Consider the following 16,500-nt stretch of genomic DNA (forward strand, 5'->3'; position numbering starts at 1 on the left):
GAAAACTTACCTACCCCAAAGGACCCTGGTTTTAATCACATGCACAAACCTTTACCTACAACCACACAGAAATCCAGATTCATCAGCATAAATACTTGCCACCAGATAACTGTTGAAATCTTACTTTTTTGTTGTTGCTGTCTCGCTCTTCCTTGCTTTCTACCCCGCACGTGCAGTTTTCAGTACTCTCTTCCTTCTAGACACACTCTGAAAAGCAGAAGTTTTCAGAGCACCACAGCCTCTGCTCCCACACAAGCAAATGATGGCACAAGCACACCTGGTGACCTAGCAGGCAGAGGGGAAATAGCCCCTATCCAGTGCCCAGCTCCACCCAGAAGCTGATTGTCAGCAGGTGCTGGTACCAGCAAAGCACTACCAGCTGGGGACACAGAGGCAATTCGTTAGTTTCTTAATGAGTCCAGGCTCCCAGTGCTGAGGCAGTCTGTAGAAGAGCAGTGACACCAGGAAAGCCCTATTGAGGGGAGGCAGCTACACTTCCTCCAGTGAGGTGTGTGCGTAGAGAAATTGACTCTTTGACTAATTGCCCCTTGCAGGAGAGGAATGAGGAGGAGGCTCTGGATTTCCCCTGCTCCCTGAAATACCCCACCCACCCTGTGCTGCCATGTGGGTTTCAAATGGGACCTTTGCAGAAGAGCATGTCTCATGCCATAACATTAAAACCATTATTGCTGTTTATCTTTAGTTACAGTATCAACCTTAAAAGATGATCCAAAATATAACATTCCTAAGTCTTGGATCTTTTTCTGTCCCAACTCATATGACTAAGGAATAGCGGATACAAAGATGTAAAGAAATGAAGGTAAATAAAGTTCTGTTTGTGTGATCTTGGAACTAATAGCAGAATTTGGGTCCAATAGAATTTACAACTTACTCTTCAGTGATGTGCAGCCATCCTCCACAATGAACTGAATGAGAAAGGCACAAGAGCACTCTGGTACCTATTCTTCTATTAAGCTCACAAAGGAATAGTAGCACCAACTCATCAGCAGCTGGAGAAATCCATAAATGTGTATTTTTTACACACAAAAAGATAGGAAAATGCTTTCTCCCTGATGCTAAATACTAGCTAAAACACCTTTCTCACCCAGGTACTGCTACTTACATCATTCCAAGTATATGTTAAGAAAATTCCAGTCATAAACACCCCTCATGTTTCGAACTGTAACTCACTCAAGTCTCCAGCACACACACAGGTCTTCGTTTCTTTTCCCTTCCAGCAATACACATGATCTTCCTTATTCTCTAGGACTGCTGGAGCACCCAAGAAATACAATCACCAAATACAAAGAAGTCATTTCATAGAGGCAGGGAGTAAATAATCTGAAAAGTTAAACAGAACATGAGTTGTCACATAAAGCTCATTTCCAACCTTGGGAACATGTGAAATTATCCACCACCAGCCTTTCCTTTGCTTTGACCAGTTGCATCAAGCAATGACTTCCACTTGTATCAAATGCCTGTTGTCCACAGTGCTAATGATGACATTTTTTAATAACATGGCATTTCTCTTGCAATCATATGCAAAGCCTTTCCTAAAACTTTCTTCATCAACTACCTGTCTAGAAAATGAAAATTCTGTGCTACAAAGTGCCAGAGCCTTAATATGATTGACTACAGTTGTTTTTAGTCAGCAGAAGGTCTCCAAGTAACAAATGTCTTGTCCATTTGTTCTCTGACAAGAAAGACTGTCAGCACTTGAATATCATTTACACTCAATCAACTACTAATGCTGATGGAAAACTCCGGGTTTCAGTGACTCCTATGTGTCCCACTGGGGCATGGAGAAACATATCACCACTTAACATGTATGCAGCATAATGAATCTGGAAGGCTCTCCTACTCATTCTTACAGTTGCCTCTTCATCTTGCCAGGCCTGTAGCTGTAAGATATGCATTAATTGAAATGACAGATTGCATAAACGTGTTTCTCTGATGGCATTTCTTTGCTAAAAGCTTATGAAACTGGTAGCTAAGGAAAACAAAAGATAGATGGAAGGTCACTTTTACAAAATTACTTTTATAGACAAAAAAACAACAAAACAAATGAACAAAAACAAACCAAGAAACTTAATGTATGCAAACTTTCAGACATCCCATATTTTACAACTGAGGAATATCAATATTTCTTCTCAAGCAGTAAGTCTTTATGATGTCAGATACAGAGGGAGTGTGAATTAAAGAAGTAATTTACCTGAAGTGGTAGAAGTTGGCCTTGGGACATAATGAAAACCGTACATCTCCCCTCTCAACCTATTGGTGGTGGTTACAAGATTTTAAGATGGATTTCAGACAAATATTTTTACAATATAACAGAAGTATTGTTATGGCATAAAAAGCCATAAGATTTAAATTCTCTTTCTCTCTATCTCTCTCTCTCTTTTTTAAATTTATATGTACAAACTGGTCAAAATAAGAATGATTGTAGAAAAGAACAGACTATCAAAATGCAGTGTAAAAAACATCAATATGCTGTAGCTATGTTTTTCCATCAAAACATTTTATGGAGTAATTATAGCCAGAACAAAGGAAGTTCAGAGAATTTCAACACTGGAGCTTTTTCTTCTCCCTCAGAAAAAGAGACGCTCTGATGTTCGTTTCTAAATCCTAACAAACACTTTGATTATACTAAGCTTTACCACATCTGGCCTTCAGCTTTGGACCTCTTCCAGTTTCCTGTGGAACTAGAGGAAATCCAACTCAAAACTTAAGTTGTGCTATTTCTAAATGGCATAATACAAACCACCAGTTTAACTAGCATTTTCCCCTGCGTCATTTGGTAACACAAATGAAGTAATTTTCCTGAAAAACAGAAGCAACTCCCCTTTTGTTTATTTAAAATTGCAAATTATTCCTCAGCAGCACACACAGGACTTAAAACTAAGGGCAGCAGTTGATTATTTCCACATTTCCTCTTTGACTTCCCTTAAAGAATTATAATACATCTAATCTGCACCTACAGTAAGCTAAATAGAATGGTTTTGTGTAGAGAAGAATTCAAGAACCTATAGCAAACTATTAAAAATGGCAGTGCGAGCTTTTCCCCTAAAGCACGGTATCCTCTGAAAGCCAAGGTCTTGCCAAAACTTATCATAGGAGCAGTCTTACTAAAGCAAGGCTCAGTCATAGGCTTGTTCACTGGCGGAGTTCTCTTTTATTTATATATATTTTAAGGCAACATATTATGAAAGATGGAAGGAGGAAAACAAACCTGTAACATGAGGTGAGTTAACTGTCAATGTATATGCGCAGCCCTTGACACAGTATCTCAACACAGAAAAACTTCAGTGGGCAAACCATGTTTGTGTAGCAAAGAGAAATTGCTCAAGCCTTTTTCTCCTAATGCAAAAAGCTCCCAAGTGAACCTCTCTCCTCTCTAGTGCAATACCTTGCAGATATGACTAAACCTAAAAGTAATTTCTAAGAAAAGGTTCCTGCATTTAACACAATGTATGTATTGCCTTTCTAATCCTTCTTTTGCTCATTGTCAAATGATGATGTGAAGAATTATATAAGAAAGCAAAACGACAAAGAAAAAAATTAACTTAATTTACACAACCAATAAAAAAAAGTTTAAAGCAATGACAGAAAAATAACATAAAGGCTAGATACGTTAAATGCCAGTTCAACAATATTAAGCTTTGGTAGAACAGGTAAAGAGCATAGCACCAATAAATTCCAATGTCAATACATGCTTCAGTATGCATGAGCTGTGATGAAAATGTAAATTTTGGCAAGAAAAGTAGTGTATGTTCCCTGACGCCACAGTTTCATTTCAACATCTAACAAAAAGTCTTTAGGCTCCTTGACCTGTCGCTGAAGATACACAATGCCCGTGTATGAGTTCAGCCTTCGAGTGCTGAAGTAGTTTTCCTCATTTCCTTTGTTGATAGTAAGGATGATGTTGTCTCCAGCATAGGCAGGCGATGGTCCAATGCGGAAAATGTGTGCTGGGACCATGATATTGGTTTGGAAATTCAGCTGGTAATAGGTGATGCGCACTGGGGTATTTTGGCAGTCCAGATAATTAAAGCAACTGATCCGTTCACACCTCCTGTGAGAAGCAAAATGAAGACCTGTCAGTGTCCATGTAATGGGTAAAAGATAGATATGTTTCAGAGGACTGCAAAGTCAAGGAAGTCTTCAGTCTGTGCTAGGCAAACACGAGTCCCGCCCTTCACCTGTGTAAGCACCAGCTGAATACTCTGCTTTTATAGGGTCCATAAAACATTGGTAGATGATAAAACTGTCAGAGTACAACAGAGCAAGAAAACAACCATGGACAAGCACAGAGCTTGGAAGGAGCCTGATTCACCAACAGCATAAGCTTGGGACAATGCTCCAAGATCAAAACAAGGGAAAACCAAGTCCTCAGCTTGAAAAGCTGCTAATTCTGTAAGGCAGGAAAAGAATGTCTTAAGTGATTAGCAACTAAGACTTACTACAGTGAATGCAGCTTTAAATATGGGAAGGAGAGAGATTCTCTCCAGGTTCCTCCATATTTGTTTCTCTGTCAACTCAACTGTTCTCCACTTTGCAACGCAGGAATTTCTTAAGCTTTCTTCTGGCTTTCCAAAGCGTTGGCAGGAAATGGGTGGGGAGATCCTGGGGGTCCAGAGCCTTTTTAGTGGCTTAGGAACTGGGTGCTATAGGGTCCAATATTTCCTGAACCTGGCATCCTTCTCATCCCACTGCCATTCAACATTTCAACCATTTCCAGGGAGCTGCAAGATGCATATTAACCAAGGAGCCCTAAAGCCATTCTACGAGCTGCAGCAATAGATTTATTTTTATTTTTATTTTTAAGTTAAACAGAAACAGAGCGAGCCCTTTTAGAGCTTTGGTAAGCATGGGAAAGTACGACTGAAGCTCTGGTGACTGCTGTTGCAGCAGCTGGATATAAACAGAATCTCTGGGGTCTGGAAGAAGGAAAAGAGAAAAATGGACAATTCTGTGCATAAAAACTATGTACTCCAGGGACCAAGGCAGCTTATTACAGCTCTGAGTGCTTAGAACCACCCAAAAACTAAAGCACTACATAACATCAGACATGGCTACTTGCTTTTGCAGTGGCCATACTCACATGTCAGACACCTTTCTGTAGTTGGAGGGGCACTCAAAGGACAAGCAGCGGAAACTGCCCTGGATGTTATAGCAGGACTCCGCAGCTGAACAGTTGTGAGTTCCTATTGCACATTCATCAATATCTGAGAAGAAATCAAAGGGAAAAGATATGCTAAGTAATCACAATTTATGTACTGTGTGTGCATGAGAAGCAAGTCTGGGTTTGATTCTGTCAGTTGAGGGTTCCCACTTCTGCTGCTTGGTTGCTGTGTCCTCAGTAATTCAGCCCACTGCCCACAGACTGGTGTTGTGAGAGCCCCAAAAGAAACACAGGACATGAAATGCACATTCAGGTAGGCTGTGTCAGGTTCACCGTGTCATTTTTGTCTTTTTAGTGACAACTGAAGCATGTAGATTCCAGTCCTGTTAAAATTCATGTCTTCTGTGGAAAAAAAAAAAAATCCTTCCTTGACATTATCAGTTAATAAAGGTTGACAGTACCACTCTGCATCATATGCAATAAACAAGGAAGCCCACCATTCCCTGTAAGCAGCTTGTGTTCCGTCCTCCTTCTGCATGGCAGAGGCCATGACCAGATGCAGCTACTCCTACACAGCCAGCACTGACTTCTGCAATGGGCCAGGTTTATTTCTTGACTTTGCAAATACTTGCACACTCCTGTGAACCTTGCTAATCTCAATCCAAACATATCTGATGCAACATGTGGTTTAACTTCCAGTGGAGAATAACCATGAGAAGGAAAAGAGTTTTAAAACCCCAGCTCTCCTGTCTTCCCACTTCCCACTGCAACAAAACAAAACGTGGGAGGCTCAAAATGAACACGAACATCTGGACAGAACTGTCTGTGCTGTCATTTTCTCTCTTGCTCCTGACGTGTCAGAATCTGCAGTAAGTAGTACAATAAGCTAAGCTGAAAGAAACAGAATGATATAATCAGATAACAGTAGTCTAAGGCAGCTGAAACCTAAACTTCTCAGAGCAGCCAACTGTCCATCCCCACAGCTGCTGTGTAAGAACTCTGCAGCCATGTGGACAGAAGACAGCTTTTAAACAGTTTCCAGAAATGATGGGCTGATTTGCCCAGCTCCACAGATCACTGGTAGTCCCTGCAGTTCCTGCTCTGAGCTGGCCGATGTCTTGCACGGTGTTTCCAAGTGAGTGAGGTGCACACAGTTTGGTGTGTGAGCACAGCGATGAGCTGAATAGCTGGGAAACATCTAACTGCTTTCCAACAGCACAGCATGTCCATGGATTAAGTTAAGATTAATACAGTTAAGTTAAATAGAAGGATCCCCCCCATTATAAGAAATAAGACTGCAGAAGACAACAAAGAACAGTTAAAGCTCAAAGACACTTAATGGCCTAGAGCATAAATGCTGGTCCCTAAATAACACATGCATAATCCCAAGACATGGACCTTAAAATGCTGAAAACCAGATGCAATAACAGGAATCTAGCTTGAGCAGAAAATATTGGCAAGGACCTCACAGTCACATTGTGTACTCCCAAATGTCTAGACAACGCACGGAGGCTTTAAAATGAAATAAATGCTAACAGACAAACCACGTGAATTGTGCAGGACTCTGCAGTTCTGCCAATTGTCACAGAGGAGACAGACTCCTTGGAGGAAGCCTATAAGCTCCCTCTCCCCACATCGCCCCGGGATGAGAACTGATCTCATACACTGTGCTGACTGGTTTAAAAGTCTTGCAAAGAAAAGTATACAATAGGAAGTAAGAGAGAATCAAAGTAAATTAAATCCCTTGCTGATTCTCCAAAGTGCCCCTAGGTGAAAAGAAAATTTCTTCCATATTGCAATCACTGTCGTGAAAACACTCACTTCACCAGTTTGGCTATGCTGCAAAATACCATACAGTTTCTCCAAAAAGATCCATATGTTGAGATGCTTTTACACGGAACACAACTCATTTGTCTGAAAAAAAAACAGGGTACAAAGAATGTACCACCATTAACTTCTAGGAACTGGTCAGATGACAGGTAAGTGAGGCCAAATCCTCACCTGGTGGAAGCCAATATTATCTTCTTGATTATAATCCAGCTGACATCAATTCAGACTGTTTTTCTGACCATATTTTCAGGAGGCCTCAATGTTTAACCCTGCCCAGACTCGTAACTACATGCTTGCAGAGCTCAGAAGTCGGCACTGTGTGTTTATTTTTGCAAAAAAATGGCAAATATCCAAGTGTTCTTTCCAGTGCCTGATGAAATGGCAGCTTACCCAGCCATCCACAGAGCTGCTGCACATCTGCTGAGTTCAAGCAGACCAACTTCATGCTGTAAGGAGGCTGAATGTACCAGGTTCTTTGGAAAGGTTTTCTATGTGCTACCATTTAACTCACTCATCAGGGCTGGTCTACGTAAAAGAAGCCCTTTCCCTTGGTGGGTGCGCATGCAGTGAAGATTTCACGACAGTCAACACAAGTGCAGTCTAATCTGTCCATGTGGCCAATGCTCTTCCTCCACCTCTAGTGCCAGGAGCACACTGGGTACCTCCGGCTCAGGAGAGCTGTGCTGGCAGATTAATGCAGTGACTCACACTGTTAGATCTGGAAGACATCCTAGTCTCCAATCTCAGAGCTGGCTGAGGTGGCAACGAGCACACCAGCACTCAGCATTAATGGCAAACAGAAAAGCCTGTGGAAAGTGACAGCTGCAGGTTTTCTGTAAGGTGACTTATATAAGAATACAAATGCATGTGGATATAACTGGAGGTGGATGCTAAAGTCTTACTCAAAATCACATTAAAAACAATAACAGCTTGGGAGGATTCTTATTGTCATTCAGTTCATTTCTCTGGTCCCAAGGCAGGTTCAAGTAAGCTCACGTCATTTGTGATTTACACAGTGTAAATTCACTGCAGTTACCACCAAGAGAAGAATTTAAGCATAGGGGATACATAACCAAATGCTGTATGAGGGGTTCCTGAAAAAGTAAGAACAGGAAATGCCTGGTAGTGAGTGTAACTGAATGCAGGAATGTGCACAGAGTACATAGAGGTAATCAGATCTTCAATCTTCATTACAGAGCCAGTTCATCCTTTGGAAACGGGGGATTTTTGCTTCAAAAACAGACAGCTGCACAGCAGATGAAAAACACAAGGCACTCAGCATGCATTTCTATGAATCTGGAGACAATGGGTGTTGGAGGGGAGGACACATGCCAGTTACACTAATACTGAGTAACGCCAAGCTTAGGTGTCAGACTTCAGGATGTCCACAGCCCCATTGCAGCTCCTGCATTCACTCTCCTAGTTTTCTGGGGCAAAAACCCACAACTTTTATTGAAGCCACAGATCTGCATATCTGGATCCTCCACAAAAAACAGATCTGATGAACCAACGTGCCCACACTGCCCATTCAAACAATCAGATGGGCCCCGTTTGGGTGACAATGTGAATTCCCTTAGGAATAATTTATATAATTAGCTCCCAACTACAGTTGAATTGCCTCACCATTTTTCTCTAACATAGGCAAAAAATGATATTGTTGATACCAATATCTGGCAATTTTGTCAAATACTGGCTTTTTAACAATGGCTAACATCCAAAATAGAGACTTAATTAAATAATCTTAATATCTTAGATTATTCTAAGGATTAAACCTTCCTGACACACTCCTTTCAGACCCTTCAGGTCCTCCTTACCTCGACAGGTCCTTCCATTTGCTGCCATGGTATATCCTTGCTCAGGACAAGCACACTGGTAACTGCCAGGAACATTCACACAGCGGAAAGTACAAAGGATGCCTGCACTTTGTGTGCACTCATCAATATCTGGGGAAAACAAACAAACCAACAAGAAGAAAAACAACAAAATGCAATTATAAATATGAAAAGAAAAAGAAATCTCAAAGAAAAAGCAGTAGAATGCAAGGAAGGTTGTATATGACTCTTTTCTAACATATTCTTAAAGAAGAATGCAACCATGAAGATTTGCCATTGCTCTAGTGCAGCTCATGGTGCCTTCTGAAACAGCAAACATTGAAATGCTCCAGAAACTCATGGAAAGTCACAGTAAGTCTGGGTCTGAAAATGCCACCTCGGTACCTTGGCAATTCATCCTCTAGGACTGTTTTTGGAGCTTCCTTGTGCTTGGAAGACTGTGGGTTTCTTCACCATTTCTTAAACAGAGACTCTCTAAAACATGTGTCAGTATTGCTAACATTAAGAGAAAAAAGCAAAACCCTTCCTTTCTCCATTCTGATCACTCAGCTCCTCATTCACTCACCAGCAGAAGTCAGAGAAAGCCTCCATCCAGTCTCAGCTGACAGCAGTCATAGCTGATGCTACTTTAATAAACCCTTCTCCTGTCCCATGTTTTTCAGGTGTAAGCTGTAGCCCCACGAAACAATGACATCACTGGCTGTACAGTTGCACAGGTATCTTCTGGCCCCAACTGGGCATGAAAATGACTTGCATTTTCCAACAGTCAAGAGTTACTTTTGCAATTTCTGAAGTGGGGTTAACAAGCATCACCTGCAGCATCAGGTGCTGCCGAAATGTATACAGCACTTACTGTGAAGGAGAGCATACAAATTTCACTTGACCTGAAAAAGCAGCAGCCTTACCTTTACAAGAATGGCCATCTTCTGCTAGCTGGAAACCTTGCCTGCAGTAACACTGATAGGAACCGTAAACATTGGCACACTCCTGGCTGCAGGGACTTGTATCACATTCATTCACATCTGCACCCAAAGAAAAACGTAGACACTGCCTTATTGGTTCAGAACAGAATCTCCCACTATTTCTTATCTCTAAGATCAGCTATCAGATTCTTCTGACAGAATGGATAAGGATAAACTAATCTGTCCCAAGAAGATGTGTCTGCTCCCTGGGCAGAAAGCCAGGAAACAGGAGGAAGTATGAAACACCTGAATTTCATTTATGTATATGCCAATGTAAGCACATACACACACACCAACATTACTTTTGAACTTAATATGCTACAGTTAATTAAAAATAGGTTATAAACAAATAAGTCTTTTCATTCCAACTATTTTTTGTCACTACTAAGTTTCATTTACATTAAAACTTGAATGAAATGTCTCCTATTCTAGCATTACTGTGCTTTCCTTTTTCTCTCCTCTGGAAGGAAAAAGTACATGAGGGAAAAGAAGAAACTGAAGAAACAAAATGAAACAATCAAAGCTTTGTTTCAGCTGAAATATTTTAAATGGGATCTAAAAGCTTCTACAGAATTTTTGGTTGCTTTTTAATTCACAGCAAAAGTGACTGTGGAACAATAGATGTGCCACTAGAACATTTCAATTGCAGCACTCCTATCCATTGTAAAAACAGAAATTTACAACAGCTTCAAATTTTTGATAAAAGAAAATAAATATTAAGAGAAGTTTTACTTGCAGTGAGCATCAAATAATTTGTAAATGTTGCAATGCATCCAAATCCCATATACTCAAAGGTTTGTCATAAGAGATGTTCTTTAGATTGAGAAGAGTATCTTGGTATGCATTAAAATCACAGTGCCCTCTGCTACAATACTCCAAAGTTTTCCAAAGCCCAACTGCTTAAACTGTGACACAGCTTCTAAACGGTGGTTGTGTTGCATAAGGCAGAGATGTCCAAAAGCCAAGGCTGAACAATGGCCAATCACTTATCACTTCGTTGAGAAAAAAAACGGAAGCTTAAGAGATTATAGCTGCACAATAAGTTGTTAGTAAATAGAAGACAGGGTAGGAAAAGGTAACCAGTATGCTTCTTGTGTCTATCTTGTAAGGATTTGTTGGATCAGTTTTGACCAAACCTAGCAGCTTTGCTCAGCTCTTGGGAAACAATCCTTGCGTGGGAGCTATGGGGAAGACTTTCAGGTGCACTGCTGACTGGCTAAGTACAAGGCACAATGATGTGTCCTCTCCAATCTGAGCTGGAAAGTTTAACTCAGTGCCTAAAATTTCAGCATGCAAACATCATAGGCTTCCTGTATTTATATTTCACCTCAACTTCTCTAGAGTTCCTTAAATCACACTGCAAATTCATCCTCAAGGAGAACAAGTCTCATACCTTCGCAGTGCTTTCCATCATAAGACAAGTGGAAACCAGAAGAACAAGTGCAGTGGTAGGAGCCAGGGGTGTTCTCACACGTGTGCTGACACAGGCGGCCAGGGTAATTCCAGCATTCATTTATATCTGACAAGATAACAAGTAAATATACAACTGACTTAGAAACAAAAGCACTAAAAGAGATGCAGGATATATATATATATTTTGTGACAGGGATTGATTTGCAGAGCATGAAATGCTGCAACCTCAGATTTTTTTCTGTTTGCCTTTGTGCTCTAATTGCTGTATAGTAGTGATAAAATACAAAATGCTCTATCATGGTCTGCTACGAAGAAAGTTGTGAAGACTTCAGAAAGACAAATTTCCTCAGCAGGAGAAGCATAACCTGCAGGAAAATACTTTGCAGATGACTTTAACTGATAACCTGCAGCCAAACTAAACCAAGGACACCTGGTCCATACCCACTGCAGAGGGGCAGAGCTCTAAATAGCTGGTTGACTGAGCTACGACAGCTTTGGAGTTGAATCCATTATCTTCTGAGGCACTGCATTGCAGAACTAATAACTGCACACTACAATGGTGCTAAATACTGCCTTGAGGTCCAAGGCTCAATCAATCAGTTGTTTCATCTCAGCTTGCGCCTTACATACCAATGCAGCTCCTGCTGAATGCATCATACTGATAGCCCATCTTGCAGTCACAGCGATAAGCCCCAGGAAGATTATGACAAATCTGTCCTTCGCCACAGCGGTGTACACCAGTTTGACATTCATCCACATCTGCAGAATCAGAGAAAGCAATTAGTTTAAATAAAGTTTGCTGAACGTCACAGTTTATGGAAAGAAAACAAAACCAGAAGTAAATAACAAGGACAGAAAGTATACGATTTGTCTAATTGACAGAGCAGGTAGAACACTGTTTTTCCCACTCAGTTCTTCTCAGAGTCAGATTTGCATATCTCTAAGCCAAACTTTTGAAAAGCAATAAGTTATTTGAAAAGTGAAAGTGGCAACTTTAGGCACAATGGAGCTTTTCAGCATTTTCTGCGTTTCAGCGTAAATCACACCATATCATTTAAACACCCTGCTCTGACGCTCTGCCATTGTGTGAATCACCACAAGCCTTTTAAAGCAAACCAAGAACCAGCCAGAAATTCTGCTCATCCCTTGAACTAAAGCAATTGCTGTTTTCAACTCCAGTTGTCCCTTCAGTCCTGCTTCTGTTGTGTACCTTTCGCTCTTTCACACTGCTGATCTTTTTTCTTTCCTCAGTCAACTCACATTTTTATATTCCTCATGGTTTCTCATCTGAAATCCAACACCAACAAATTAGTTGTTTCTCCACTCACATGTGCCACTTCCAATCTCATTTTAAAGCCTCACAGATGGAGATGAGAGTTTTCAATACAGGCTGATTTACAAGACTCACAACGTGGCTAAATAGCTCATCAGTATTTAACAATTCTCTGTAACCATCTGTGACAAGAAGCATCAGAAAGTGTGATTAACTCACAGAAACTTGTATTTCTTCGTGTATTCTGAGTACTGCCATTTCCTAAGCCATCGGATCCCACTTCCTTCCTATTATCCACATCTTCAGCTACTTTGACAATCAAAGTCACCGCTCATGTAGAATTAATTGGGCTGGCAGTCTAAGGCAGGAGGGCCTCCCCACTGCAGCTTTCAGTCGCTACCCTATTTCAATTCATAACTTCAAGCACTATCTCATTTCAAAGGGTTCCTGGACGCTTCTTCACCAAGCAATGCCCCTGAACTCTGGAAAGCAACCACTTGCTGTAAAATGATAGGGAAATGGGAGCAAGACCCTTATCACAGAAACGTGAATTTGGAGAAACAGAGCTTGTACCAACCACAGTGAGAGGTGCAAATACCTTCTTCCATACTTCAAACCAATGCACTCCCTGCCTGCACTGGGGCCGGTGATGGCAAGAGTGCCACTCACTCAGCAAAGGATTCCTGACAGGCTCATTTCTGCTGAAATGCTGTCTTCTAATTTTTTCCTAGGATCAAAGCTAGTATCAAAACAAGGAAGTTTTTAAATGCAGATAAGCATTTGTAAATTAGCAGTTCTATTTGCAATGAATTCTTAAGTGCCATCATTTTGTTAATTTGTCCAAAAGTATATATTCCACAGCATTCAGCCTTTAATTAGTTCTCATATATTATCCCATCAAAACTGTGCTGTATTTCATGATAGTTACAGTACTTTCCAGTTAAACATAAGAGCTAGCTTTTAATAATATATTTACTGGATCTGAAAGAATGATCATTTTGAAAAGAGGTGAATCCTCTAAACAGAGATGACCACAGAAGGTTATTTCGGCTGGTGAGGCACATCCAGATGATGAATGTACTACTGTGAGTAAATCTGAACCAGGAATCTAATTAACCATTGTAATGCCTTGATGAAAATAGCTTTTAGTGTAGAGAGGGGAAAATAGGGCCACGTGTTCTTCATTTTCATCTCCTTGCTCTCCACCTACCCAAAGGAAGTCACACCAAGAAATACTGAAAGACAGAGACTGCAGACAGTTCACATGGCAGAAATCACCAATCAACATCAAACATTAGTCTTCCCAAACTAAAGCAGCACCCTTCTACAAGCTCCTTAAAAACACTGTCAGTCATGTAAACTAAAGACAAAAGTATCATCAGTTATTAGAGTGGTAGCCCCAAAACCTTTGGATTCATCACACTTCTTTAGGAGGAGCAAATGTATCCAGCCCTATTGTCTTTACTGAAACAGGACTAATCAGAATCAGCGGAAGAAATCGTTTTACACAGCAGCTGGAACAGATGGGACCATTGGACCTTCCTTTTGTAATGCTCAGGATATTTTAGGCTACTGTATAATAAGACAGCAAATGAGACAACACTGTTGTCCTAAGTTTAGGAAGCAACTCCCTAGAGCTGTATTAGGAAGCTTTCTCAGCTTCCTCAGCTACATGTTAACTGACCTCATCTTCTCCTGCTTCCAAATTTTTCCCATTTTCTCACTGGCAAAAGAGAGCTTGGATAGCCCTGGAGAAACAATCATGAAGGATAATAAAAAGCAAAAATGAGAAAGTGGAAATTTTTTTCCTGGGGTCTTCTATCTTCTATCAGCAATTTTCACTGCAGGCTACTAGACATGGCCAAGTTAACAGACAGCCTCAAACACAACCACCAAACACCTGGAGAATCATAAAAACAAATCCCATTTTTTGTCCTTCCTTTTATTCAAAGGGAACTTTAGTAGAAATCATTAAGATTTCATCACTATCAGAAATGTTAATTTGTCATTTATGTTTCCAGCTCTTGTTTTATCATTTCCTACCCCATGCAGCACAGGACGTGGAGATTCATACACAGCCAGACCTACCAATGATCAAGCTTTCAGCTCCCTTGTGCCTAATGGGCTCATTTATGGAACAAATGCTAATAAGATATGAAATATGCTATTCTGAGTTAGTAACTCCATACACACCTTGGAACAAATACAAGACAGTACCATGCTGCATGCCAGCCTAGGTGAATATTCCAATATCCTCTTCACAAGAAAATTAGAATTTATCCTAAATGTGCACAACTGGATTTGAATAGGGATAACCTGTAATGCCACAGAGAACATGCACATCGTACTACCCTCCTGAGTCCACAGTCAGTGTCTCCTATTTGCTGCAATGCACAGATTCAGGTCATACTGTTTACAGTGAGAGACTGCAAAACAGCAAAGGATCGTGATTTGACTGGCAGAATGAGATTAAAAAGCAAATAAATCATATTTACTGGCTTCAAGGAAGTTAGTAAAACTCATCTGCAGCCAAAAGCAATGTCACTCATGGTACCCAGAAGAACTCCCTGCAGCAGTGAAGCATCCTGGAGTGCAAACAAAGCACTGAGCCACCTGGACAGCAAATGCATATAACCAATTCCCACTCAAGTAAATTTATGAAGTTGGCAGTAACTCAATACAGTTATTTTAGACCTTAAATGTACTTCTTCCTCTGAGAAGGCACCTGGGCAGAAACTGGAGCTTGATCTTACCAACACATCGAGTCCCATCCTCATTGGAGTGGTAGCCTCTGCTGCATGTCAGCATGTTCCTCTGGCAGGTGTAAGACCCAACAGTATTGATGCAGTTGAATCCTGGCTTACATGGCTCAGGAAGAGATGTGCATTCATTAATATCTAGTGCAGAAAAAAAAAAAGAAAAAAGAATTAGAATACTGAGAGAAGCTATTTAACCTTGCAGGTCTGTTTTCTTCCAGCTGTCACTTCTCTTCGTTCATTTCAATTTATTATTCTCTGAAGATAAAAGCTGAAGAAGGTCCGCATGATAGCGGTTTCAAATTCAATATGCAAGTGTGCGTATCTCAAAAAGAGCAGCAATGTTTAAGTTCACAGCAGGACTTAAAGAAAATTACATGCAGTCAATGCACACCCCTTGGACAGGCTAAAAGGAAGAGAAGTTTGGCAGCACTGCTGCACGTGCTACTGGTCACACTTACCAACACAGTTTCCCTCAGGATCTTGTAAAAATCCATCCATGCAACGTTGCTTTGACTCACAGTAGAACGATCCTTCTGTATTCTGACAAACGAAGTTTACTTTACAGCTGTGAGTTCCTCTCTCGCATTCATCAATATCTGTTAAGTAGATCACAACACCAACCTGTAACTAGTCATTTTCAACGGATTTCCTAGCCAGTTTATAATACCTTTGCTCAAAAAGGGAGTCAGGAGGCGAAATTTAAATGAAACATCCAAAACTGCCTTTGGGAGAGTTGAGGGTTAGCTGTGTTTCCCCTTCGACACTCACTTCAGCTTCAGAACCATGGCAGGTTGTGCCATGGTTTGGTGCAGGTCCCTACAACTGTGCTGACAGCATTTCTTGCGAACTACACATATTGAAACATCTACAGACTTGAATCCTGGAGGCTCAGTTTAAAACTAAGAATGAGCATGAATAAAACATGTACAACACTACTTCAAAAGCAAAATAGTCTCTTAAAATTTACATACCTCAAGAATTCTAGGTATAAACAAGCTTCCACTTAACTTGATAATAAAAGAGAACCTCACTTGAACAGGGTTAGGATTTCATTTTGTACACTGGCACACATGAGGAACTCCCCGTCCTCCAAGAAGACAAGGTGAGAATCCCTGGACCCCTCCCTTTCCATTCAAACTCTTCAGTCAAACATTAGGGTCACAAGAAAACATCATCAGCTTTCTAGAAGATGATTACATTAGCAACTCTTTCCACTGTATGTACAGACTAAGATAAAGAAAAATGTGGAATTCAGGATTTCATAAAACTGCAGAACAGTCTCATGTGAGCACTTTTACACTGAGTAGAT

The 16,500-nt window shown here is 40.7% G+C and overlaps 1 protein-coding gene across 1 annotated transcript in view; it reads right to left on the reverse strand.

The window, feature by feature from the left end:
* Positions 1-2,382: 2,382 nt before the first annotated feature.
* The window catches only part of FBLN2 (fibulin 2), an 83,727-nt gene continuing 69,609 nt past the window's right edge, over positions 2,383-16,500 (reverse strand). Inside the window, exons 10-17 of the mRNA XM_065749253.1 lie at positions 15,650-15,787; positions 15,186-15,329; positions 11,790-11,918; positions 11,140-11,265; positions 9,690-9,806; positions 8,767-8,895; positions 5,102-5,225; positions 2,383-4,072 (exon numbers count right to left, since the gene is read on the reverse strand). Coding sequence (XP_065605325.1) covers positions 3,715-4,072; positions 5,102-5,225; positions 8,767-8,895; positions 9,690-9,806; positions 11,140-11,265; positions 11,790-11,918; positions 15,186-15,329; positions 15,650-15,787 — 1,265 coding nt within the window. The 3' untranslated portion in view covers positions 2,383-3,714. The remainder of the gene's footprint in view (positions 4,073-5,101; positions 5,226-8,766; positions 8,896-9,689; positions 9,807-11,139; positions 11,266-11,789; positions 11,919-15,185; positions 15,330-15,649; positions 15,788-16,500) is intronic.

This window comes from Cyrtonyx montezumae, unplaced genomic scaffold (assembly GCF_038088225.1).
Source record: "Cyrtonyx montezumae isolate F1298 unplaced genomic scaffold, pur_monq_1.0 scaffold_6, whole genome shotgun sequence".
NCBI lineage: Eukaryota > Metazoa > Chordata > Aves > Galliformes > Odontophoridae > Cyrtonyx > Cyrtonyx montezumae.